Source organism: Anguilla rostrata, chromosome 10 (genome assembly GCF_018555375.3).
Source record: "Anguilla rostrata isolate EN2019 chromosome 10, ASM1855537v3, whole genome shotgun sequence".
Classification (NCBI taxonomy): domain Eukaryota; kingdom Metazoa; phylum Chordata; class Actinopteri; order Anguilliformes; family Anguillidae; genus Anguilla; species Anguilla rostrata.
Genome location: NC_057942.1, coordinates 22,254,483 through 22,280,082, shown reverse-complemented (window position 1 = coordinate 22,280,082; position 25,600 = coordinate 22,254,483). Strand labels below are relative to the sequence as shown.

Below are 25,600 nucleotides of genomic sequence, written 5' to 3'. Positions count from 1 at the left end.
GGTACTTTTCACATTTAGAGGGACTATGTAACCCCTTAAGCCACATAACAGTGGTTTAGGGTTTCATTTTGTGCTGCCACCGTGAGAGATCTTTCCGGCAGAGGCAAATTTGCATATATTGATTTGTTTTTCCACAGGACTACTTGTTTTTCCACAGGACTACTTGTTTTTCATCACCAGGTAAGCACACAAATCCACTCACAAATCTCAAATCTTACTTAACGCTTCAACCACTGGACTCACAAACAAACAGCGGCTTGCAGTCAAATTACCGCTACTCTTATTTTAAAGATAAGGGCAGCGGTAATTTGGGAAAGGACAGGAAAATACATTTTAATGATGAGATGTAAATAGGGGCAACCTATTCTTGTTGCCCATATTTTTCTGTGTGTATTTGGGTGAAATTTACGTTTATAAACAGTTATTCATAGAACTTCATGGTCAGACAGTGAAACTTGAAAATAGTTTTGAGCAGTCTATGGCTAATAGCATGTTAGTTTCACTTAGGACATATAACTTTTTGTACACTGCTGCAACAGTAGCCATTTCAGGACTGTACACATGTTCAATCCACTACCAAATTATTAATGGAAAAGAAACAGCCACCTGGTCACATTCATTTATATTAAGCACACACCAGACTGGTCTGTATAGGCTATTTACCTTTGCTATTCGTTTTTGTTTGTTTTTAATGCGGCTATGACCAAATTAATTTATCTTTTCATTTATTTCATGCAAGATAGCCTAATCTTGTTGGAAATTAAATAGGCTGAGGATGCAGGCAGCTGCCTCACTGCCTGCATCCTCAGAAGTAAGCTCCCTTTGAAGGCAGAATTCTAACGGTAAAGGAACCTCAAAGACAACAAATTGAAGGCAGAATGATGCCACACAGAGTTTATGAAACCAATACGAGATCAGTGTTTACTTGTTACAGCTGATGGCTTTTACTTGCCAAATGACAGACCCAACGCAAATAAATAAATACGGATTATGATGTTGTAGCCGCAATTGTCCTAATTCGCTATATAAGGGAAAACAAAATTAGTTTTATGTTCAGCTAACTACATAACTAGCCACTAGTTCAGCTATGTTATTTTTGTTGTTGTTGTTTTAATCAGATTATCATGATTTTCACTACATGTAAAGTCAAGTTAAGGCTAGCTACGTAGCCCTATGGGAAGTATCATGATTACTAGCAAGCTGGCTAGTTCAGGGTAAACTGACCAAGGCTTAAAAACATTAGATACATTATTACAGTGTATTAAAGGGCATCTTTTAGGTTAGCATGTCCAGTGAATTAATGTGAGAAAATGATGCAGCAATGGGATTTTAAAATAAAAAATACACATAGAATTACACCTGTGGTTATTTTTGTAACATGATCGGCACCGCCCACCTGGGGAAATCAAATGTGACGTGACATAGGGGAGTCAGAACACAGCGAGATCTACGATCAATGGGAAAGTAAGCAACATTAACAGGAACATGAATCCCAATCTCGACATCATGGAGACCGATGAAGTAGAAAATCCTCTCGCCAATACTTATGATGGGCCACAGGCTTATAATTGCTAGACGCCAAAGGTACTGGGAACAGGCAAGGATGAGGGAAAAAAACAACAGGGAACACCAAGAGATTAAGTCCTGGTGTGTGAAGAATCTGTGCCGAATCGGACAGGTGTCTTGGTGAGTACTAGTACTGAGAGCTACTTTACTATGACAAAGTTTCTTTGACTTAACATTATCTGTTAATACATATGAAGCAGTAGTTAAAATGAACAGGTATCAGGTAGAGGCTGCATTTGAAAGTTTGTTTAGCCAGAAATAGCCCAGTTAACTAGCTGGAGAGATAGCTAACATTAGTTAAGGTAACATAGACATGATAATAGGTCAATTACCCCTGGTTTTCACATTAGGCTGTTTGTACAGATTTGGTCCCCACCAGACAATGATTTACCATTAATTTGTAATGAACTCACGTGCCAGTTACCCAGCTGTCTGCGACACGGATTTTTGCTAGCTAGCTACTACCAATCAACTGGTTATTCTGCAACGTGATACAGTAAATATATACAGGTTCACTCGGTGGCTATCATCAGGACCGTTTGCTATAAAACAACTAACATTATATGACAAGACAGTTAGGCTACCTGACAAGCGATCTAAAGGCTTCAGGTTACACTGAGAGCCACAATGCAGGACAGACGGTGTGACAGAGGAGTGACAAACTCTTGCCCTGGCTCTGTAACTACAGGGCTGCTAGGCGCATATGTCCATGAACTGCTCGCATTATCTCCCAGGAAATGACATTGCACAAAAAAAAGTCACTAATCCCAAAAACATTTGTAATTGTGAAGTCATAACAATTGCTAGGTCATCTCACTTACAATGCCTTGACTAACGGTAGTTGATGCCTGATCAATCGGTCGGTTGAGATAGCTACTTAGGCTAACAGCAAACTAAACATTATCCACTAAATATTACTCCTTTATTTGGTAGTTATCTAGCTAGTACCAATAACTTGCCATACACATTTAACGTTTTCTTCAAGCTGGATGTGTTGGCTCTGCAAGAAATTTTCCCACAGGCGACAGTGGCAGAGGCTGCTGTTGTACATAGAACTGAAAGAGCCAAGCAAACAGATAGGTATCAGTCTCACACTAGTACCAGTTAACTCCTTGCAGTTGATGTTGGATGTGAGTCTTGCGTTCGCTGAGCGCTGGCTGTACTGCTTTAGTGGCCTTGTTTTGTTTTTGAGTTTTACTTTATAGTTTGTTGTGTTCTAGCTGACTGTAGGCAGGCTGGGAATAATTCAGGTCCGCCTTCCCATTGTGGGGAGGCCTGAACTTCCCACTTTTATTCTTTTCAAAGGCTATTAAGCAGAACTCCAGCTGTATACTGTAACCCACATTCCAATAAATTCACCTTTACACTATTCCATCAGTGTTATGTTACTTCCCGTTCCCTAGACCCCACCTGGGTCGTAATTAGAGCCCGACTGATGCCAGATTTTTGGGTCCGATGCCGATCCTGATTTTGGAGAGTCCTAGCCCACCGATTACCGATGTTTTGACCAATATTTTGTCAAAAAGTGCAACATTTTCAAATCAATTTGAAAAACTTATATTTTATTAAAGTTTCTATATTTAAGAACATTGAACTTATAAGCAAACAAATAAAAATAAAAATAAACACACAAAGAACTTTTTAGATAAAAAAATTTAAAAGATGATATTAAATTAAATATATATATTAACACCAACTTTAAGTGTGTGAAATCAAAATAACTCCACACCTTGCTTTTACTCCTTTTTTTTCCAGCCATCTATAAAAAAATAATTTAAAAAAATCAGTTTTCCAGTTTCAAACGTATTTTTATGAATATTATTATTGTTGTTGTTGTTATTAATTTATTATTTCTTAGTATCTATTCTCAGTAAATTAATTATATTTTCTTATTTTATTTCTACTACATGATCTCAAAGAGTAAGACATTATCTAGTGGAGCTAATGAGTGAATCAAGTGTAACGTTAGATGAAATTAAACTGACTGGATGAAATACGTGAAAAAAAACTACAATGCGCTTTCGTGCAGGTTACCCGCGACAAAGCTAGATAACATGGCTTAAAATGATCCACGTTAGAAGTGTTTTATCAGCGTTTTTACTGTCTGGTTAGCTTGCTACGATGACGCGTGACTAGATGACACTCGCTTGCAATAACGCGTTGGCTATTGACACAGCATCATATAGTAGCTAATATCATCATCTCAGATAAAAAACAAATGTGTGATGCATTCAATTACCATTTTATTTTGGCTGGTTATTTATTTGAGAATACAGCGATGTCCTCTGGAAATGTAGATCCTACGCTGCTTGTGTGCTCACTGCCACTTCATAAAGGCTTGCTAGCCAGCTAGCTTGCTAAAGTGAACCGAATGTTAGCTAGCTTGCTCGCTTGATAATGAGGACTGATAAACATAGTGGTCGTATAAACGCATTTACTTAAAAACTTTCACTAAATATACATACCTCTATTGCGGCAATCGAATCTGTGCAGACAAGTCTTGCAGTGGAGAATATTGGATGAGGCACGAGTGACAAATGTCTTATTACAGAAGTAGCGCGTCAGCTGCTGCAGTTCACACTTGTATTAGAGCTCCCTCTACCGGATAATTCTAGTAAATAGCAATTACAACGTTCGAACAGACAAGTACAGATAAATAATCAATGTTTTTTTTTGTTTATTATACTTATTTAAAAATCGGGACACATCGGCTGCATAACTGCCAATCCCGATGTAGTCAAACTAGTCAAATAATGGCCGATATATCGGCCAAACCGATATATCGGTTGGGCTCTAGTCGTAACAGTGCACAAAGATCTTATTTCTCTCAGATTTTGCCCACAAATTTGTTTATATCACTGTTAGCTAGCATTTCTCCTTTGTCAAGATAATCCATCTCCTGCACAGGTGTGGCATATCAAGATGCTGATTAAAAGCCATGACCACTACACAGGTGTTCCTTATCATGGGGTCAATAAAAGGCCCCCCAAAAATGTTGCATTTTTTGTTGTTGAACACCATGTCACAGATGCTTCAAGAGTTAAGAGATCATGCAATTGGCATGCTGACTGCAGTAATGTCCTGTTGAGCTGTTGCCAGAGTAATGGGTGTTCATTTCTCCACCATAAGCTACCTCCAGCGTCGTTTCAGAGATTTTGGAAGTTCGTCTCACAACCGCAGACCACGTGTAACCACGCCAGCCCAGGTCCGCCACATCCGACTGCTTCACCTGCAGGATCACTGAGGCCAGCCACACGGACAGCTGATGAAACAGCTGGTTTACACAACCGTAGATTTTCTGCAGAAACTGTTAGAAATCGCCTCAGGGAAGCTCATCTCCGTGCTCGACGTCCTCATTGGGGTCTTGATTTGTCTGCAGTTCGGTGTCACAATCGAAGTGAGTGGACAAGAGCGCACCTGGTGGCCACTGGCACGCTGGAGAACGGTCCTCTTCACTGATGAATCACGGTTTCAGCTATACAGGGCAGGGCAAATCTCTTTTTTTACTTTTTTATTACTATATTATTTTAACTTGCTGTTGGAGATACGGGGAAGGTGGCGGGGGAGTTGGTGGCAAAGCTGAGGGGATTGGAGGCAGGGCAGTGCATTGATGTGCTGATAGCAGTTCCCTGAGGAAAAAAAAGGCGTCAGACACATATTCCAATCCATTACACAGCTTAGCAGATAATGCACATTTCAGAGCGCCTCAGAGACAGATAGAATAAACATATTTCAAATAATAAATACGACATTTATACGAAATATAAAATGAAATATCAACTCGCCATCCCTGCTACCTGCGTGCTGCGCGCAGTGTACCGTATTATTTATTTAGACATTGGCATACTACAGCATAAATTGTGTCTTTTGTTCATATTCAATATTAGTAATTGTAGCGAGAAACTTCAGCTGCAGACACAAGAAAGTTTGGTACATTATGGTAGCGACGGAACGATGCGGACTATATATATATATATTTACCGGCATTGTTTTATTATACCAGCACGTTTTCGCGCATTTGCAGAGAAACGCAAATACTATAAATAAAAATAGTTTTAGCAATTTCTCAGCCTAATGAGGGATTCAAAGACTAAACGTACTCACCCGATATTGTCTTCAAATGGATCCATGCCAAAGAGAAGTAATTATTCATTCTCGGTTCTGCAAAATAATTCCACTTTTTTCGCAAAACCGCAATCTTACTCACAGTGTGTAATAATAGCTTCAAGAGCTTTTTTAGCATCCACGTGTCTCTTCAAATGCATCTTTCAAGCCATTTCAAAACAAATTCAAAATGGAAAAAACTCCAAAAGCTTTTACAAACAAACTTTCAGTAGCATGAAGTCTACTGGCGTCCATTGCCTCCCTGACGCAAAATTCTGGGCGTGTTCTGTTGACATAGTTAAAGCACCTGATGGCTAAAGATACATGCCACTCAAAGTTCAGACCCTCCCCTCATTCATAAAGAAAAAAATTGTAAAAAAAAATTGTAGTGATTTATGATGCCGAAAGGCGTCATCTGGGTTCATGAAGTTAATGAATACATTCTCAGATGTTTAATGAGCGTCTCAAATGCAATTAAAAAACTGTTGTACAAATGTACTTTTTTGATGTAGACTACTGCTAGGTATTAATTTTTTTGGTAAAGTTTTTAAATCAAAGTGTTATTAATGGGGTGTTGTAGACATGACAGACCTACGAATTGATTGTATGTTCATACAGAGAGAGCAGGGATAGCTGACAATAACTTAGAAACGTGGCGTTTAAATGTAATGTTAGCTACAGTAGCCTAGTAAAAAAAGTAGGTAAACAGTAGAAACACCAGAGTGTAAAAATCAATAAATCTGGCGTCATGAAATGCATATGGCTCCCCGTTCATAACTTTTGCTAAATATATGCATTGAACATTCAGATATAACTTGGATGTCAATATTGCATAAGGGAATAGTTATAAACATCTACTTGGTTAAAAGGCCATGAACGGCTTTGCAATAAGAACACATTCATTAATGCCGTCATTTGCTCATGCCTTTAAAGAAGGTAGCCCAGTCAGCACAAGCCTGAATATAGATGGAATGTAGACATCTAAAGAGGTGTAAATCTAGGTTGACATGTTTTGACAAATTATTTTTCCAAAATTTATTGGTTTATTTCCAAAACAGGTAATTTCAAAATAATAGCTAAGAGACAGATTTATTTCAGCTTTTATGTACTATATCAGACTGTTGGTGGTTCAAAAGTTTACATACACTTTGTTAGTATTTGGTGACACTCTTAATTGCTTAACTTGAATCAAACGCTTGGGGTAGCCTTCCCCCTCACAATACTTCACCAGAATTTTTTCACATTCCTCCAGAAAGAACTAGAGTAACTCAGTCAGGTTTGTGGTAGGATTGTGACGGTCATGGAATTTTTGCTGCCGACCATCGTCACCCAGGTAATCGAATCGATCGGCATAATCATCTTGTCTTGGGGGGGGGGGGCGTTTCGTTCACCAAAAGGCAGCATAAGTTGAATATAATTAATAACATAACTTTATTAACACTTATTTCTATAAACAACAAATATTTAACATTTCCAAACTTTTTGAAACAAATAGAATATTTATTTTTACAGTGCTAAACATTTGTTTAAACGAATTAAATTGCCTAAACATTCTTAGATATTAAAGTTACAATCTCGAAGATTTCTGTTTCGTTCTCTTTGGCGGTACCAATGGCGAGAAGCGGTAATTGCAGGTGTGTTTTTGGACCTCACTTCCCATAGATCCAACCGGATCCAACCAGTGTCGCCTGTGTGACGTCAGTCAGTTGGCACTGGGACACGCCAACTGTAACACTTAGCCTAGTTATAAAAGTAACGTTATGTACATACTCATTCATTGTCTAACATTAGGTGAACTTAAGCGGTCTTTACACTGCTGAGCCGGGTTAAAATGCTGTAGCAGACCTGGGGTAGAATTAGTGATGATCAATTTCCACAAACATTCTTTATCCACCTTTTGCCCGGTATGAAGCAAAAAGACTCTGTGGTCTTTACACTGCAGAGAAGAATTCCCGGTATTCGCTGTGGTTCGTGCAATTATTTATCTTGTGCACAATAAACAGTCTTTTTTTCGTGAATGATTGTTGCATGATATTTTTGAAACAACTGCCTTGCAAAATGTTACCCTTGGTGTTTCTGGTTTTGCTAGCTAAACTGTTCGAGGATAAAGCTGAGCTGGGTGTTAAATTAGCAATCAGAACAAGAAGAATAAAACAAAAACAAAGGAGATTTCATCAAGGCTGAAGGAACATATGAGGAAGCGTAATAAAATAATAACAACGCTAATCCATACTGCCATATTCTTTTATTTAGTTTTCTCCGGCTTGACATCGTTACACAGAAATCAGACCCGACTCTGCTCCACCTATACCCCGGCTTTACTCCGATCATAATGAACTTGATGGCAAGGTAAATAACGGTAACGTTAAGGCCAGTTCAGATCAATGATTCGCAACGAGATGAAACGGTTTCAGAATATTGCAGAGAAAATTGCAGTGGTGTGAACCGGTTAGTTGCAGAGCGTCTGCAGCCGTTGCCTGGGGTCTCAAAAGACCCACCTTGTCAAATTGCCAAGTGCCGTTTTAGAACGTTTACAATCAGACATCTTGGAATTTTGCAAGTTGCATCCAGTCTCGTTGCGAATCATTGATCTGAACTGGCCTTCTTTAGTTAGCTACACTGCAACATTGCACAAGGTAGCATTGCATTCGAGAGACAATTAGCGAGGTCGGTACCGGTCGGTAGCGTTAGCTAACGTTTTTTATAATTGTTAGCTGACATTAGATTGTGTTACATTAGCTAGCTAGCTAACGCAACGTTACCTGATATGAGAGATGGATACTGTGCGCAACGTTGTCTAAACTAATGTTGCCTTTCTTGACATGGTCCTGTAGCAAGCGTTAGCTGTGCAAATAGCTATGTAATTTAGTAATGTTACATTATCATCAAATGTAATACAAAATCTACATCAACAAATAATATGACCTCTCATGTTACACAAAAACTTTTTAGGGTTCCATGACCACCACCACCACCCCACAACCCCCCCCCCTCTGTTATTGTAACACTGGCAGACACCACAAAAAACAGTACACCGCTCACACACAAGTGAGTTGAAGAGCGAGCCTGTTGCGTTAGCTCCGTCTACTCTCTCTGGCGGACCAAATACTGGTAGGTGATGGAAAACGCGTCACTAACTATGCGCCGCTTGTGATTTTTTCCCGGGAATGTCGCCACAGACACCCAGTTCTTTAATCATAAATAATAATAATAATAATATAAATTTATATAATAATATGCTTAATCACCATTGTTTTACCTAATCTGGCGATAGATAGTGACTTAACAAACATTTATTTTAATGAAAATATTTGAGATTATTACTTTAAGTAGGAAATTAAACAATTCTGCCTTCCAAAGGCTAACCGCAGTAACTACATATTTGGTCGAAATTGAGTTATAACTAAAAATGAACTTCTTGATATCTGTTTTATCTTGCGACAAAGTTTTAGAGTTAAATCTTGCTTTGTTTTAGAGAAAAAACTGTATAAAAATTGCAGTAACTACAAAATCCGACTCAAAACCATGGCAGACCGCAGTAAGTGAAGTTACTGCAGCTTTGGGATCCTACCGGCCGTTTTACCTCTCTACCCATCTAACCTTACACAACAAATCTGTATGAGATGGCACTATCCAGGGGAAAGAGGATGGTGGAACTGGCGTTGAAAAGAAAATACCCAGGTAGGTAACGATGACATTAAAAAGTTCAACACATTCAACAACACATCCTAGGCACGCTTGTTCTGTCCGATGTAAACAAAGAGTGAGCCATAGCTAATGACCGGAAACAGTCACGCTAGCCACTCGCGATAATAATAAAAATAAAAAAAAGATATGTCAGTTGTACAGTTTAAAATATATATTTATTTCTCTTAAATATGCAATATGCAATGTGTTTTTTTCTTGTTTATACTTCCCGCAGCTATGTCTGCTAGAGTAACTTGTGAAGCCTGGCTGTGCGGTTTGTGTGGCCAGAGTCTCTAAACACCATCTATTGGTCATAAATTGCATGTTGCACCTTTCAACAATGTAGTGCATCCCAATACAGGCTGTTATTAGTTATATTGGATGGTTTAGGGTAGATTAAGCTTTCTTGGAGCTGCTAGAAAATAACAATAATGAATTTGATTACTTCAATTATTATTAACAATGCAATTTTCTATTTGTTTGGGCATTAAACATGTCTCAGAAATATCATTTGTTCTTCATTTTTATTAAGGGTGCAAATTTATTTATTATTACTTAGTGTTAGCCTATTCACACATTAGTTTGGCCATGGGCCTAATTGATACAAGTTCTTACCTATAAAATGAAATGTAATTAATATTTATCAGAGTGAAGATGTTGCCCTGTAGGTCCACTTGTTGTAAAAAAAAAAATGTTTTTAATTATAATAATTTTATATTTCTTCTTTAGTTGCAATACACAGTACTCCAAAGAAAGCTCCTCCAGCCAACCAGACCTTGGATGAATTGTTTGCATTCCTGGAAGCTGAATTTGAGCCTGAGGATGTGCCTGGAGATGTGCCTGATGAGCTTGGGGATGTGTATGAGTTCCGTGAAGACCAGGAGAGTGACACCCATCCCCATAACCCTGAGGAGGAACCAGGTCAGCAGAACCAAAAACCCGAGATGGGGAAACCATGTGGCCCAACATGTCGGAAGAAGTGCTGGGGCAAAATAACTGAAGAAAGGAGGGAGACAGTGCATGCCACATACTGGAAAATGACCTACCAAGGGAAGAAGGCATTCATTTTCACCAGGGTCTCTCAACGCCAGATTGCACGGTTCACATCTGCTGGTCCCAGCAGACGTAGCAAGTCGTTGTCTTACCATCTTACAAATGACCTGGGTCAGTCACAAGAGGTATGCAAGACCTTCTTTCTCGCAACTCTGGGATACCATCCAAAAAATAACAGGCTCATCCAAACAGTCATCGGGAACTGCTCCCCATCAAGCTTGACACCCCCCAAAGAGCGCCGTGGAAGACATGCCCCAGCCAATAAAATAAATTTGACCCCAATTTACAAACACATTGAATCATTTAATCCAACAGTTAGCCATTATAGAAGAGAACACGCCCCCAATCGAAGATACCTCCCGAGTGATGTAACTGTGCAGCTGATGTACAAGGAGTTTGCTGCAAACCACCAATGTTCGTACGAAACGTACCGGAAAGCAGTAAAGAACAGCAACATCAGCTTCACCAAGCTGGGAGAGGAGCAGTGCGAGCAGTGTCTCCAGCGTGAGCTCCATGTGAAGGCCGAACACCAGGTTGCCAACCAGGACGCCACTCCAGACTGCTCCACTTGTAAAAAGTGGGAGGACCACAAGGATAGAGCGGCAAGAGGGAGGCATCACTACAAGCTTGATGCAGAAAAACAACAAAGTGACAACCTGTCCATCCGCAGCGTGGACCTCCAGAAAGTAATCATGCTGCCCCGAATGCCTGGGGTGAAGACAGCAGTCTTCACCAAACGGATCTCTGTTTTCCATGAGACCTTTGCCACAGTTGGCAAGAATACAGGATCAAAGAAAAAGAGCATCTCCGTGATCTGGCATGAGGGGATAGCTGGGAGGAAGGCAGAGGAGGTGGCGTCTGCCTATGTATGTGCTCTGCAAAGGGAGCGCGACGTCCATCATCTTGTCCTGTGGATGGACAATTGCACAGCACAGAACAAGAACTGGTGCCTTCTGACGACGCTCACTAGTATGGTGAACCACAACTCCAACTCCACTGAAGACATCACACTCAAATATTTTGAACCAGGACACACCTTCATGAGTGCTGACAGTTTTCATCATGGGGTGGAGCAAGAGATGAAGAGGCGGCCTGGGGGTGTTGTCCTTGATTTTCAGGACTTCAGAAGCGTAATTGCATCATCTCTGGAAAAGTGGATGTGGTGGAACTGCAAAATGAGGACATCCGGGCATGGAAAGCAGGGCACTCCATGACGAAGCTGAAGAATGCACCTCATCTGGCTGAGATGGCAGAGATCCAATTCAGGAGAGGATCAAGGAGCATGTGGGTGAAACTCTCCCACGATCAGGAGGAATTCACACCACTGGACTTCCTCATGAAGAAGACCACTCTTGACATCCCTGAGCAACTCAGGCCTGCAATGAAGGGGGTTGGGAGGCAGAAGAAGGCAGACATTCTGACAAAACTCTGCCGATGATGCCACCAAACCACCGGGTGTTTTGGCGAAAGTGCTGCAGATGAAGAGTGAGCTGAACGTCAGTCAAACAATCTGACATGAAATGGGACTGTATATATTTCCTTTTTAAATAAATTATTCTGCTTTTCATTAAAGTCAAATATCTTAATCAAACTTTAGTGTTATTGAAATAAAATTTAAAATATGTAATTACAATCTGATATGAAATGTTACTATATTTCCCTTTTTAAGAAATTCATGTTTTTAATTAAAATTAAATATCTAAATTAAATGTAGCTGTTATTGAAATAAGTTAAAAAAACATGTAATATAATAAATAAATTTTACTGTGATTCAGTGTAGCCTTGTATTTATTCATTATGTTAAATAGTAAAGACAAGGATAATGGAAATTATTAATGTGATCGTCACGGTGACAACGACGATGAAAATGAAGATGATGATGCAAAGTTTAATTGATAGGAAAATTATTATCTAGATAGGTAATAAGTAAGAATAAGTAAAAAAGTGAAATGAAATGATATTAAGACTAAAATACGACATCTAAAATTATCAATTTATCCAGATTTAATTAAACATGTACAAATCCATAAGTAGAGTTGTTAAATACTGTTAGATACAATTATAACAAAATCATTGTCAAAATAGTTTTTGTTCACTGAAAACACAATATAAAAGCTGAAAGAAAACATAAACATTGTAGTTACTGCACTTTGCTTTTGCATTGCTATTAGAACCATTTAAGGCAATGCAAAGGCAGAGTGCAGTAACTACATTTTTGGGGTCAAAGGTCAAATCAGCCATCATGGTTTTTGGGCATAAAAATTACCTCATGAATACATGTACAATTAGTGCAATATCAATGATATACCTATAACCCATTTGGCTGGCCAGTTAAAAAGCCATTTTTCTCAGTTTTACCCTTTGCGTAGTTACTGCAGTTAGGCTTTGTAGGGCAGAATAGGCCTATAGCATATTTAAGGAGTGACAGTGTTAATAAATGAAATGAAATAAAACTGATCGACATTGCCTGTTAAGAGAGATGAAAATGTGCATTTAATTAGCGACAGTCAAATTAAATCAAATGAATTTATTTTGGTCATTATTTTTGGCCTTTTCGTTTACAAAAAGGCAGCATAAGTAGAATAGAATGAACCCTTTAACAACACTTATTTCTTTAAACAGAACAAAGATTTAACATTCTCAAACGTTTTGGAATAGATCAAATAAGTAAAATGTTTATTTTTACAGTGCTAAACAAAGTAGGCTATGTTAAAACGAAATAAAACAGACCGGCACTGCCTGTCTTTCTGACTGCGACGGTTTAATTAATTTGGTTACGCTGTCGGTCAGAGCTTTCTATTTGTCATTGTCCCGCTTATATTTCACCCCTCGGGCAAAATGCTTGGACCACACTCAGCTGCCCCTGGCCAGATGTAGATGGTGTTGTAGCTTCGGATGTAAGTCCAAGTTGAGCAGATTCGCTTGGGTGGTGCGTTCTGAGGTGATTTCTCAGATTTGTTGTGTTAGACTGTTTTATGGGTATTGTTGCATTGCAAATTCGGCAAAATGATTTATTTGAATTGTCTGGTTCTCTGTCTTCATTCGGTTTAAATCCAAAATGGGTCCAAATTGGCGATGTAACGTTGGTTTTGTCAACAAGCTCCATCTTGATTTTACCTCAAGTCTCTGTTCTTGTCAGTAAAATTGTGAGTGCATTCACTGGATGAGATGATTTCATTCCATCAATCAGAGCGCTGTAAGTTGCTGCAACTATCAGAAATGTTAGGAACCTCGGTTTAGTCAAACTACGTGAAATCTTTATTGATAAGACTATATTAAGCAATATCATTCGCCCATATAAACGTAATTACAACAGTAATACTAATACATTATTATTATTAGTAGTAGTAGTAATAGTAGCCTAGTTGTTGTTTTAATTATTATTATTATTATTATTACTACATAGTATACTGCAAAAGGGAGATTAAAAACAATGCTTTCTTTGCAATGTTGCCCGACCCCCTCCCAGATTAGCGGAGGAGCATGGTAAACTTCAAAGACAGTGTGCAATTTAAAGATTGTTGCAGGGAGAAGTATTGTCGGTTTTGTTTTAGAGGGATTGTGTGGTGTTTAAGCATACATTAAGTTATTTATGTATATTTATAAGGAAAGGTAGATTATTTTGGCAACAGCATTATGAAAAAGTATACATTTTAGAAAAACATTAACAAATGGCGATTATGACGGATTTTTTGCGTGTGTGTCGATGACCGTCGACGACCGTCAATCGCACGATTATGAAATAACCGGCCCAGCCCTAGTTTGTGGGCCTCCTTGCTCGGACATGCTCTTTCAGTTCAGTCCACAAATTTTCTATGGGTTTCAGGTCAGGGCTTTGTGATGTTCACTCCAGTACTTTCACTGTGTTTTCTTTAAGCCATTTTGTTACAACTTTGGAGGTATGCTTAGGATCACTGTCCTGCTGCAAGGCCCAGTTGTGACCATGTTTTAACTTTCTAGCTGATGTCTTGAGGCATTGCTTCAATTTTTCTTGATAATCCTCCTTCCTTATGATGCCATCTATTTTCTTAAGTGCAGTCCCTTTTCCAGCAAAACACCCCAACAACATGATGCTGCCACCCCCATGCTTGGAATGGTGTTCTTCGGATTAAAAGCCTCACCCTTTTTCCTTCATACATAGCACTGATCATTATGGCCAAACAGTGCAATTTTTGTTTCATCTGACCAGAGAACACCCCTCCAAAGAGCTAGGTCTTCCTCATGGTGATCACCCGTAAACTTCATTCTAGCTTTTTTATGCCAGTTTTGGAGTAGGAGTCTCTTCCTTGCACGAAAGCCTTTCAGGTCATGGCGATGTAGGATTCTCTTAAGGGTAGATGTAGATACTTTGGTACCTGATGCCTCAAACTCCTTCACCAGTTCCTTTGTTGTTGTCTTGGGGTTCAGTCCTGGGTGTAAATTTGTGCCTCCTTCCTGAACAATGCAGTGTCTGTGTGGTCCCAACATTTTTATATTTGCATACAACTGTTTGTACAGATGCTCGTGGTACCTTCAGTTGTTTGGAAATTGCACTTGTGGAACCAGACTTGGCCGAGTTGGCTAACTCCTAATTATGACAGATGGGTAAACAGAAGCTTCCAAAAGGTCATTACATCAATTTCTGGAATCTTCTAGACTGTTTAAAGAGACAGTCAACTTGGTTTATGTAAACTTTTGACCCACTGGAATTCTGATGTAGTGAATTAAAACTGAAATAAATCTGTTTTACTGTTTTAAAATTAGCCTACCTCTGATGTGAACAAAGTAGATGCCCTAATTGACTCGCCAAAAGAAATGTATGGTAACACGAAAGGAGTTGTGAAAAACTGATTTTAAATATCTTTAGCCTAGGTGTATATAAACTTTTGGCCTCAACTGTACATGCCTACGTACCCATCTCCAACATATATATTTCTCTTTCTTTTCTACACATACAAGCACATTATTGATAGACACTGTTTATGACAGTGGTTCTCAACCGGGGGTACACAAGAAGGTCGCAGGGGGTACGCGAGATGATTTGATAAATTAATAAAATTTTGATTAAAAAAAAAAAAATTATATATTTTTTAAAGCAACTGCATTATGGAGGGTAAAATAGACTGCATTTTTTTCTTTTCAAAAGTTAGAAACTGTGTTAAAACTTTAATTAGTATGAGAAATGATCAATGTAATTTACAGGAGTGAGCAAGAAGGAACGTGCACGCATGCAAGCAGCGTAGCCTACGTCAGTTCACCTGCTACCTAGCTGTGTAGTTGGACAAAATGGACAACTGGCTAAAACGTGTGAGCAGCAGCAAAAATCCTACCGAACCTCCAAAAAAGGCAAGGATCAAGCAAACAGTCAAAACCCGGCAGTTTTGTGAAGAATGTGCTGTTTGGCTTTATGTCTACAGCTGCCGATCCACCACAACCAAAATGTTTCTTTTGCGGGGAGAAGCTGGCTAATAACTGCATGAAGCCCGCGCATCTGCAGCGGCATCTAAACACTAAACACGCATCACATGTCGGTAAGCAACCCAACTTTTTTTAAAGAGAAAGCTCTCAGAATTTAGATCATGTCAGTTGACAATGCAAAAGGCATCGACAACATCAACCAAAGCACTCGAAGCGTCATATGCAGTGTCTTTACTAGGGGCAAAGTCTAAAAAGCCACACTCCATTGCCGAGGAGCTAATATGACCCGCAGCAGTTGTGCTGGCAGAGACCATGCTCGATAAAAACATCAGCAGACGCACTTAAGAATGTACCATTATCAAACTGTCTCTGTGAAGTGTCATTCTGAGCAATGGCCCAGATTAAGACAAAACAAAGGAACAAACTCCTCTTGGAGAAATGTTTGATCACTGCAGTGGCTACACTCCCCCACCGGATAACACAGCTCATCAGTGGAAGACAGGCCCAAGTTTCCCATTGAATTGTATGTAGTATAACAGTTATTATTTTTGAGCAAAATGAGCAATGCACAGTATAACTAATTAGCAACACATTAATATTTGGTCAATATTTATGTTGACAATATGTGTAAACTGGCTTAATTAATGCTCTTATTTGTCATGGAAAAGCCTCTTAATAGAAATATTTCCCTTTTTTTGTCCGGTTGGATAAGGGGGTACTTGGGGTGGGAACTGTTTTTCCAAGGGGTACAGTGGCCCAAAAAGGCTGAGAACCACATGACAACGGACTCAGGTCTTTCACACCATGTTAGACCTTGAGGACAGAGGATAAAATCTGATGACTGATTTTCCCAGACATTGGGGTGTTGGTATCTTGCTTCACATGAAAAATTCTTAAAGGCAACGGCGGGGTTAAAATTCACCCCAGCTGGCCTGGTAATAAAGCCATTTACCAGAAGGCCATCAGTTATTTGGTTCTGCCTAGCTTTTCTGGCCCCTGGTGTTTCCAAATCCTGACATTTAGGCTGCAGTGAAGCTGAAAAGTGGAGGTATGTCCGGTTTGTTTCCTGGAGAATGGGAATCCCCTTACATGTGTAAAATAAAATAATGCTTTTTGAAGCTTCAAAGACCATATTGCATAATTTTTTGTAGTGCACGACTAATATTACAGATGCAAATAGTTTAAATGGTTAACAACAAATCCACAAACTCTAGGGAAGGGTGTACATGGCCATTTTCACCTTACTGCAGAAGTACACATGAAAACATGACATCAGCAACTTCTAGCAAACACAATCCACACATTCTGTAATATTTTACTTGATTCTGACTAAACTTGACTTGTTGAATGCTTCAGAACAATATGTAGATTCTATTACACAATACATATGTTCTGCTTACCCTGTCTTAAATTGTTATTGCCCACATTTAGCAATTTTTCTTCCAACTGAAGTATTTTTCAACACACTGTCCCACTGTTGCACTTGCCTTAAGATGTTCATTGAATTCATCCTCAAATTTTCGGCCCCAGATACTTGTCCCTCCTTTCCCTGTACCTAAGAGTAGAAGTACATTTTGTTAATAGCAAGAAGCCTATCATAAGAACATACAAATAATAAACTCTACTAAAAAATATTATTCTGTACTTTAAAGGTTACAAGATTGAATAAGAACCTCACCGTTTCATCAAAATAATAATAATAATAATGACAACCGGGTCCAAGCAGAATGCCGTATTTATGAATTTTAAAGCTGTAAGAAACCATAATGGATGAATGGTACAAACATTCATCCATTATGGGTTTTGGGACAAGAACAGTGTTGTCCCTAAATTAGCTGTTGGAGGTAGAGGCATTTTATACGTTTTCTTCTCACAGCACCACCTCAGGGCAAAAGGCCAACAAAATGACCTTACTGCATCAGAAGCAACCATAAAAAATCTATGTGTGATGATCAGGCAAAGAATTCACAAGTTACAGTTGTTTTAGTAAAAATGGCCATGCTCACAATAATTGATTTGTATGTGACGGCCATACTGTTTTGAAACTTCCAACATTTTTGAAAAATACAGACTCCACAGATTCTCTCAAGCCTAATTTTGTGACAACGCAGTCTAATGTCTCAGGACTAGTTTTCAAAAGTAGGTTTTGTAAAAAATTCAAAACAGTGAAAAATCTATCTAAATTTTAGCTATAGCACGCCTCCCGACCAACTGATGTCAAAATTTTCCCATGGTAGTAAAGTAAAGTAAAGACATCAACATATTCACCAAATTTCATGATGATTGGTCATTGCTAAGCTTGTTATAGGGCCGTTGATATCGTATTGGTTGATGGCAGCCATGTTTTTAAAGAAATCTTTTGAGCTTTTGACCCCTGTTGGGAACTTAGAGAGATGGAGGATACCAAATTTCAACCAGATTTGTCATTTGTATTACAGTTTGTATTACAGAGCCACTATCAGGCGAATGTGTTATTGCCATAACCTGAGTAGTAGGAGGGCATAGGAGCATGCCTGCCAAATTTCATAGCTCTACGATTTAGTTTTAGCTGCCCATTGTATTTTGTTGAATAATAATAATAATAATAATAATAATAATAATAATTAAAGCCGCAAGCGGCGTTGGGAGGGGTCCAAGCATTGGCACTATCGCGCCCCCTATGGAGCAATTTTAAAATGGCTTTGTCCTCATGATCATATACCTTCACCCAAACATATCTACTGAATATCATGATGATTGTATAAAATATTGATGACTTATGGCCAATTTTGTGCTAAGAGACGCTGGCGGATGACATAGTTGCTTCGCCAGGGATGTGTCCTGGCCGCTTCCCATAAAGGCCTTTACTATGTTGTAACACTTAGATGGCATGTCGTAACAGTTAGATGGCCCGGTGTGTATGTACAGCTGCAGCGGTTCCATGCCGCAACTAAAAAAGGTGTCAAACTAGTGTCACGATACCAAAATTTTGACTTTGATACCAATACCAGGTTTAGTATCACGATAATTGATACTGAAACGATACTGATTCAATACTCTGTACCTAACGATACTGAAATTACCTTAATGGATCAGAAACGTAATGTCCACAAGGGATGACCTCATTTTCGAATTCACGGTTTATTAAAGACCTGGTTTATTAACAACCTTTAAGTTGAAGCCTGTTCAACATATCAATAAGCATAGGACTGTAGTGTTACAACACTAAACCATAGAAAACTATATTAAATATATTTCAAAAATTAAACAATTGTAAAGTAAATTACCTTTAAACGGGTATTTCACTTTAAAATAGAAAATTCTAATACCAAACCGTTTCTTTTTTTTTTAAGTACTGAAAAAGTGCTGAAGTTTCGGTATACCGTGCAACACTACGTCAGACACATTCCAATCCACTGTTCAGCTTAGCAGAGAATGCACATTTCAGAGCGCCTCAGAGACAGACAGAATAATAATACATAGCCTATTTCAAATAATAAAACTGCAGCTGTAGACACAAGAAAGTTTGTTATATTATGGTAACAACGGAACGAACGGACTATATATACAGGCTATATTTACAGTCATTGTTTTATTATACCAGCGTGTTTTTGCGCATTTGCAGAGAAACTCAAATACTAATAATGAAAATGGTTTAGGTATTTCTCAGCATGATGACGGACAGGGATGGGATGATATGAAAACAATTTTCAACCGTCCACCAGGTTTTGGCAATGCTCCGAAACTCTTGTCATCACTGCTGCATGCATCACAGAAACTATTACACTCCTAACGCTTACATTAGTGTGAAATATCCACATTATATAATACCACTAACCTATTCAAAGACACTCAATTTCAAAAATAACGTATATAACCGAAATATTTTGAGCAGTAATACTTGCATAGCAATGATGAAATTTTATGTGTTCAGTAGATAGAGACAGAAACAGTAAATCAGTAATACAGTCCGCTTCTGTTTTGCTCCAGAAAACGATGTCAGATAGGTCTATCAGCAAACATATTGCTTAGGTATGCCCAGAAGTCCTCAATAATAATAGTATTTTCCAAGAAATTATGACAATTACTCTGATATCTACATTATTTTTCAGTTTTTGGTAACCTAAACTATTTTTTTTTAAACCTCGGGCAGTTTACCACTTACCTTTGTACCATTTCAGGTCATTCACTGGACTTGAACTGCTTAAATTTCAATAAAACTGAAAAATGGAGGTGTTCTAAAACTTTTGACCGGTAGTATGTGTGTATATATATATATATATATATATATGTAAGCATTGTTTCTCCTGATAAATTTTCCTGTTGAACTCAATGAAAAAAATATTCAGGAGAAACGATGCTTGTAGTATCTACTGCATATCTGGCAGCAGCACGGTGGTTTGAGGCTCATTTGATACCTTGGACCCTTGATGACTTAAAGCCATTTAGCCAACAAATGTGTTCCATACTGTATCAGCATAATTTACAGCTGAATCTAGTCCCACCCCCCAATTCCCATAGAGATCCATTCAAATGCAAAGAGTTTTTGTATCGCTTGTAGGACAACCTGACAATAAGATATCCAGACTCTGATGCTGTTGATAGGTCACAGACATCAGGGAGTCATGGCATGCAAAGGATATGCAAACAAATACAAAACAAGACTCTTTTATTTGACATTATGTTAATTTGTCTAAAACACTAAATGGGGGACTACGTATAAAAAATGCTGTAATTACTACATGGTAGGGCTGCCGCGATTAGTCGACGTAATCGATGAGGTCGACGCTGAAAATGCAGCGACATCAATATTTTAAACCGCCGCATCTTTTTTTTATTTTTATGAATTTACTTTTTTGATTTCTGAAACGCTTCAATACATTATAACAAATGTTTTTCTTCAATATCACTAAGTAATTGCTGCGTGCATGACGTCAGTCGCTTTTTGGCTCCAGTCATTGGTCGGCTCCAGTCAACGCTACAGTTTTTAAAAAATCATTGGCTATCTGGGCATTCATAAAAATATTTTTTCACCACTCAAAAATCGTATTCCGTCATAGCAACAAGATAAACCCGATATTAGCCCTAAGATATGCCAATACTGCAGTGAAAACGCTGCTCACTGAATAACGAAATAAACGAGACAAAGTTTTAAATATCTACCATGTCATTCTACAGTCAATATCTGGGACTAAATGAATAAATATCCAACCTTACCATTGGTTTTACGCATAGAGATGTCCCTTTAAGACTCAGTGGTCATATATTGTCATGGACAATCCGTTTGTGAAATACACGTGCATTTCTTATGCCTGGGTACCTTCCAAAATAGCTGTGCATAATACCACACGTGGTGTTTACGGCTTTTTAGTAGAGTCTGGCTTAATTGACAATTCACTTATTCAGTAGGTGAAAGTATAAGCTTTCTAACGATGTATAACATGTCTAATCTTGCTTTTGGAATAGTGTTTTATAGGACAGTGTAACTGAAAATTTTCTTATCATCGCATTCACTTAAGAGTTCACTCTGTGGTAGCAGTGAAATACGCTGCACCTAACGAAACGTTGTCAACGATTTTTTGTAATTTCTTGGAAAATACTCTTTTTATTGAGGACTTCTGGGCATAGCTAAGCCATATGTTTGCTGAAAGACCTATCTGTTTTCTGGAGCAAAATAGAAGCGGATTGAACTGTTTCTCTATCTACTGAACACAGATAACATTTCATCATTGCTATGTAAGTATTACTGCTCAAGATATTTCGGTTATATACGTTATTTTTTAAATTGAGTGCCTTTAAATAGGTTAGTGGTATTATATAATGTGGATATTTCACACTGTAATGTAAGCGTTAGTTAATAGTGATAAGTTTCCAAGAAAAGAGCTAGCCTACGTCCAGAACATGTAGACATGTTGACATTCTTACAACACACATGTCTAACAGACATTTGATTCCAATATTTGAGTTGGACTTTGAGCTGGACAACATTGTCTCTTACACTCTAAACATGTTGCACTTTGTTTAACATGCATACCTAATGTTTTTACTTTGATACGAGGTTTAATATAAACTTGGATTTATTTTGTAGTTGCACTACTGACTTAAATAATAAGCCCTCTTTTTTTATTTATTTTTATCATGCTGGAGTTGCCAGTTTAAACCTACAGTTAAATGTGTAAACCTTTGTTTACATTTTGTTTTGTGCTGCATTATACACTGGCATATACAGTTTGTTGTTGTCAAAATAAAATTTACTTAAATGAAATGGCCAATCTGATTTTTTTGGAGGAAAATTAATCATTCAGATTAACACCAGAAGCGCTGTAACGGGTCAGTTTGACCCAAACTGAGATATTTTGAAGATTGGGATTTTTTTTCATTTAGTTACTAGCAAGCTACATCATCCGCATTCACTGACCTTTCCTAAATATTTATTCTTTACGTACCAGCGTTGTGGGAATGTCAAAGTCACGTTTGGAAAATGTTAACCTCTTAGCGCACAGCCCCTAGTGGTGGGCACGCCCGCGTGCCTAAATTACTAAACTCAAACATTCGGTGCTACTGCAACCAAAGTGTGAGATGAAAACAGAAACGCGTTGTTTCAGTTTCATTAGTAGACGATACATGACAACTATGCCGAAAACGGAGTTTCGCAGCCCCACCATTGTCGCTCCCGTCGTTCATTTAACACACACCCCCTCCCTGCAGTCTCATCTAAAAAACACCCCCCACCCTTGACATAATGGACAATATTGTCTATCTTGGCATTCATAAAAATATTCTTTCACCACTAAAAAATCGTATTCCGTCATAGCAACAAGATAAACCCGACAATAGCCCTAAGATATGCCTATACAGCAGTGAAAACGCTGCTCACTGAATAACGAAATAAACGAGAAAAAGTTTTTAAAAATGATACCATGTCATTCTACAGTCAATATCTGGGACTAAATATTGAATAAATATAAAACCTTACTGTTGGTTTTACGTGTAGAGATGTCCCTTTTGAGACTGCGTGGTCATATATTGTCTTGGACAATCCGTTTGGGAAATATAGGCGCATCTGTGACGCCTGGGTATCTTCCAAAATAGCTGTGCGTAACACCACACCTGTTGTTTACGGCGTCGTCGCCCTTTTTAGTAGTCTGACTAGATTTACAATTCATTTATTCGGTAGGCGAGAGTATAAGCTTTCTAACGATGTATAACATGTCTAATTCTGCTTTCGGAATAGCGTTTTATAGGTCAGCGTAACAGAAAATATTCTTAGCATAGCATTCACTTACGCAATCACACTCTGTTAGCAGACAAATACGATGCACCTAACGAAACGTGTTCAAGGATATTTCGTAATTTCTTGGAAAATACTATTATTATTGAGGACTTCTGAACATAGCTAAGCCATATGTTTGCTGATAGACCTAGCTGACATCGTTTTCTGGAGCAAAACAGAAGCGAATAGAACAATATAATTGATACTGTCTCTCTGTCTCTATCTACTGAACATAGAGGAGATTTCACCATTGCTATGTAAGTATTATCGTTCAAAATATTTCGGTTATATACGTTCTTTTTGAAATTGAGTATTTTTAAATAGGTTAGTGGTGTTATACAATGTAAATATTTCACACTGTAATGTAAGCGTTAGACGGAAGTGTAATAGTTTTTGTGAGGCATACAACAGTGATGAGGAGAGTATTGGAACATTGCCAAAACGTGGTGGACGGTTGAAAATGGTTTTCATATCGTTCCATCCCCATACAAGAAAACATACGAGAGTACAGAGTATAGAAATACACACAAGTTAATTATTACACATTTAGGTACTGTACCGCATTGTGTGACAATGTTTTTGCATTATTTTTTTAATCTGATAGCAATGTTTCATCTTAAACCCTCATAAGGGGCTCATTGATATGCTTTATAATGGACAAAAAACATTTTATTCAATTTTGGAGAGATTTTGGATATGTTTCTGGACACCTAGCTATTTTAGACCACTGTACTGACTGAAAGCTTGTAATTCCCATTTGAAAATTATGCAACAGTGATTTTCTTGAGTCAAAACAGTTGATTTGTAGTGAAATACATGGATATGTTATGATTTACAGCAATGCATAATTTAGACATTCTGGATAGATTTGGAGATGCTGGGTACACTGCTTAGTTTTTGCTTCATACATCTATAGTAGTTCTACATATCCACCCTTAGATTTTATGAACTTGTGGTCAAGAAGTTTTTGACCTAGCACATGTATAGTTTAACCTCCTGCATATATTCAATCTCGCAGTATTTCATTGCAAACTTAAAAAGTGCAAATTTATTTTGGATTTTTTGTCAAAACAATTGCATTTGTGGCACTTTATTTCTTCCAAAATTATGAATATAAACTAATCTGTGTTAGTATTGTAAATTGTACAAATGTCTTGCTTCATTTAAGCCATTTTTCAAGTCTCTGTGGTGTTCACGTCTGGAGTTATAAAGCTTTAAATAGGGTACCCCCTAAATGGGCAAGGATTGGCAAAATGGTTAAAAACACCTTATTTCACCTCCGTGTGTGTTATAACAGTATTGTTAAATTCCGGCCGTCTTCAGACTAAGGAGTCAGTTTTCCTTCACCACACCAGGAGGCGCAAGAATTCACTTTTCATCGCGGTGGACACGCTGTTGCATTTTTATTTGTACGAATGTTTTATTTATTTTGTTATTAGAAATATTTGTTTATGTTTATTTTGAAGAATAAATTATATAAAGTTTTTTTGTGATCTTCAAAAATATTTTTATAGGCTATTGCGTTCGTTTTGTGATCATTTGTTTATGCCTATGCCTTTCTCTTATGTTCTGAAATCATAGCCCTACATTTTATTTTTACAGTTATTATGCAACTGGAAATATCTAAATAAGGGTTAAAATAAAATTGATCCGTCTTCAAATGCAAAAAACTAATTTGTTTTTTTCAATTTTATGCATTATCATGCTCGTGCACAATGGCTGCATGCGACACGTTAACGTACAACAACAATGCTGCGTAGGATATTGCAAAAACTAAATCTAAGCTAAAGAATCGACTATAATATAACAAGATAAAAATATATTTGAAGCACTATTTGTTTCGGCTGTTAATTTGTTTATTCATAGAGTGTTACAGTGAATACGTCTTTTTGTAGGCCAACCCGGACGTTTCTTCCGCCATGGGTTCCCTCAGCAGATTGCCAATGTATTTTTCCAATAGGGATTTAGTTTTCTTCCGAAAATAAGGCCTATGGTTAATTTATGCCTAAAACAGTTTTACGTTTTGTTTTACGAGTTCTAGGGGTTCGACGCTCATTCACGCTTAGCGTGAAAGCGCGTGAAGTACGCTTAGCGTACATGTATTATTTTTGAACAGTAAACTAAATAGAAAAAAAAAATAAAAATGTAGAAAAAAGTATAAGCAAGAGTGAGAGATTGCTGCGTAACTAAAAGTAATACAAGGCATACTTTGTAGAGTAACGAATTACGGCTAAGCAAATTACTTTTATTATTTTTGAAGCGAGTAACATAACATAACAATATTATGTGCCGGACAAATAGAACATTTTATCTCTCCCTGGAGAGATATCAACTCTCAACCATTCACACGTGGCATAAGTGAACCATTCTCAAGTGGGACATTCACATGTCAATCTAAGGGTAAGGGTAAGACCACTGAACTGTATGGGACATTCAACGCTCACCCCTCCCCCACCCGAGAACACAGAAAACTTCAGATGCTTTAGCGAAGCTTAACACAGCATGGTTATGCTGACCGTAATTTTTCACTTACTTAGAAAC

The 25,600-nt window shown here is 38.0% G+C and overlaps 1 protein-coding gene and 2 long non-coding RNA genes across 5 annotated transcripts in view; all 3 read right to left on the bottom strand.

Annotated features, from left to right (window-relative positions):
* LOC135233773 (uncharacterized) overlaps positions 1-25,600 on the bottom strand; it is a 392,830-nt gene that overhangs the window by 11,280 nt on the left and 355,950 nt on the right. The window lies entirely within an intron of this gene.
* The window catches only part of ppil3 (peptidylprolyl isomerase (cyclophilin)-like 3), a 41,038-nt gene that overhangs the window by 1,849 nt on the left and 13,589 nt on the right, over positions 1-25,600 (bottom strand). For all 3 annotated transcript variants that reach the window (XM_064297629.1, XM_064297628.1, XM_064297630.1), the window contains exon 4: positions 17,295-17,362. In XM_064297629.1, the coding sequence (XP_064153699.1) occupies positions 17,295-17,362 (68 nt within the window). The remainder of the gene's footprint in view (positions 1-17,294; positions 17,363-25,600) is intronic.
* On the bottom strand, positions 144-17,288 carry LOC135233768 (uncharacterized). Its single transcript, XR_010323925.1, has 2 exons — positions 5,671-17,288; positions 144-5,195 (listed from the first exon to the last, which is right to left on the bottom strand). It is a non-coding gene; the product is annotated as an uncharacterized LOC135233768 (long non-coding RNA).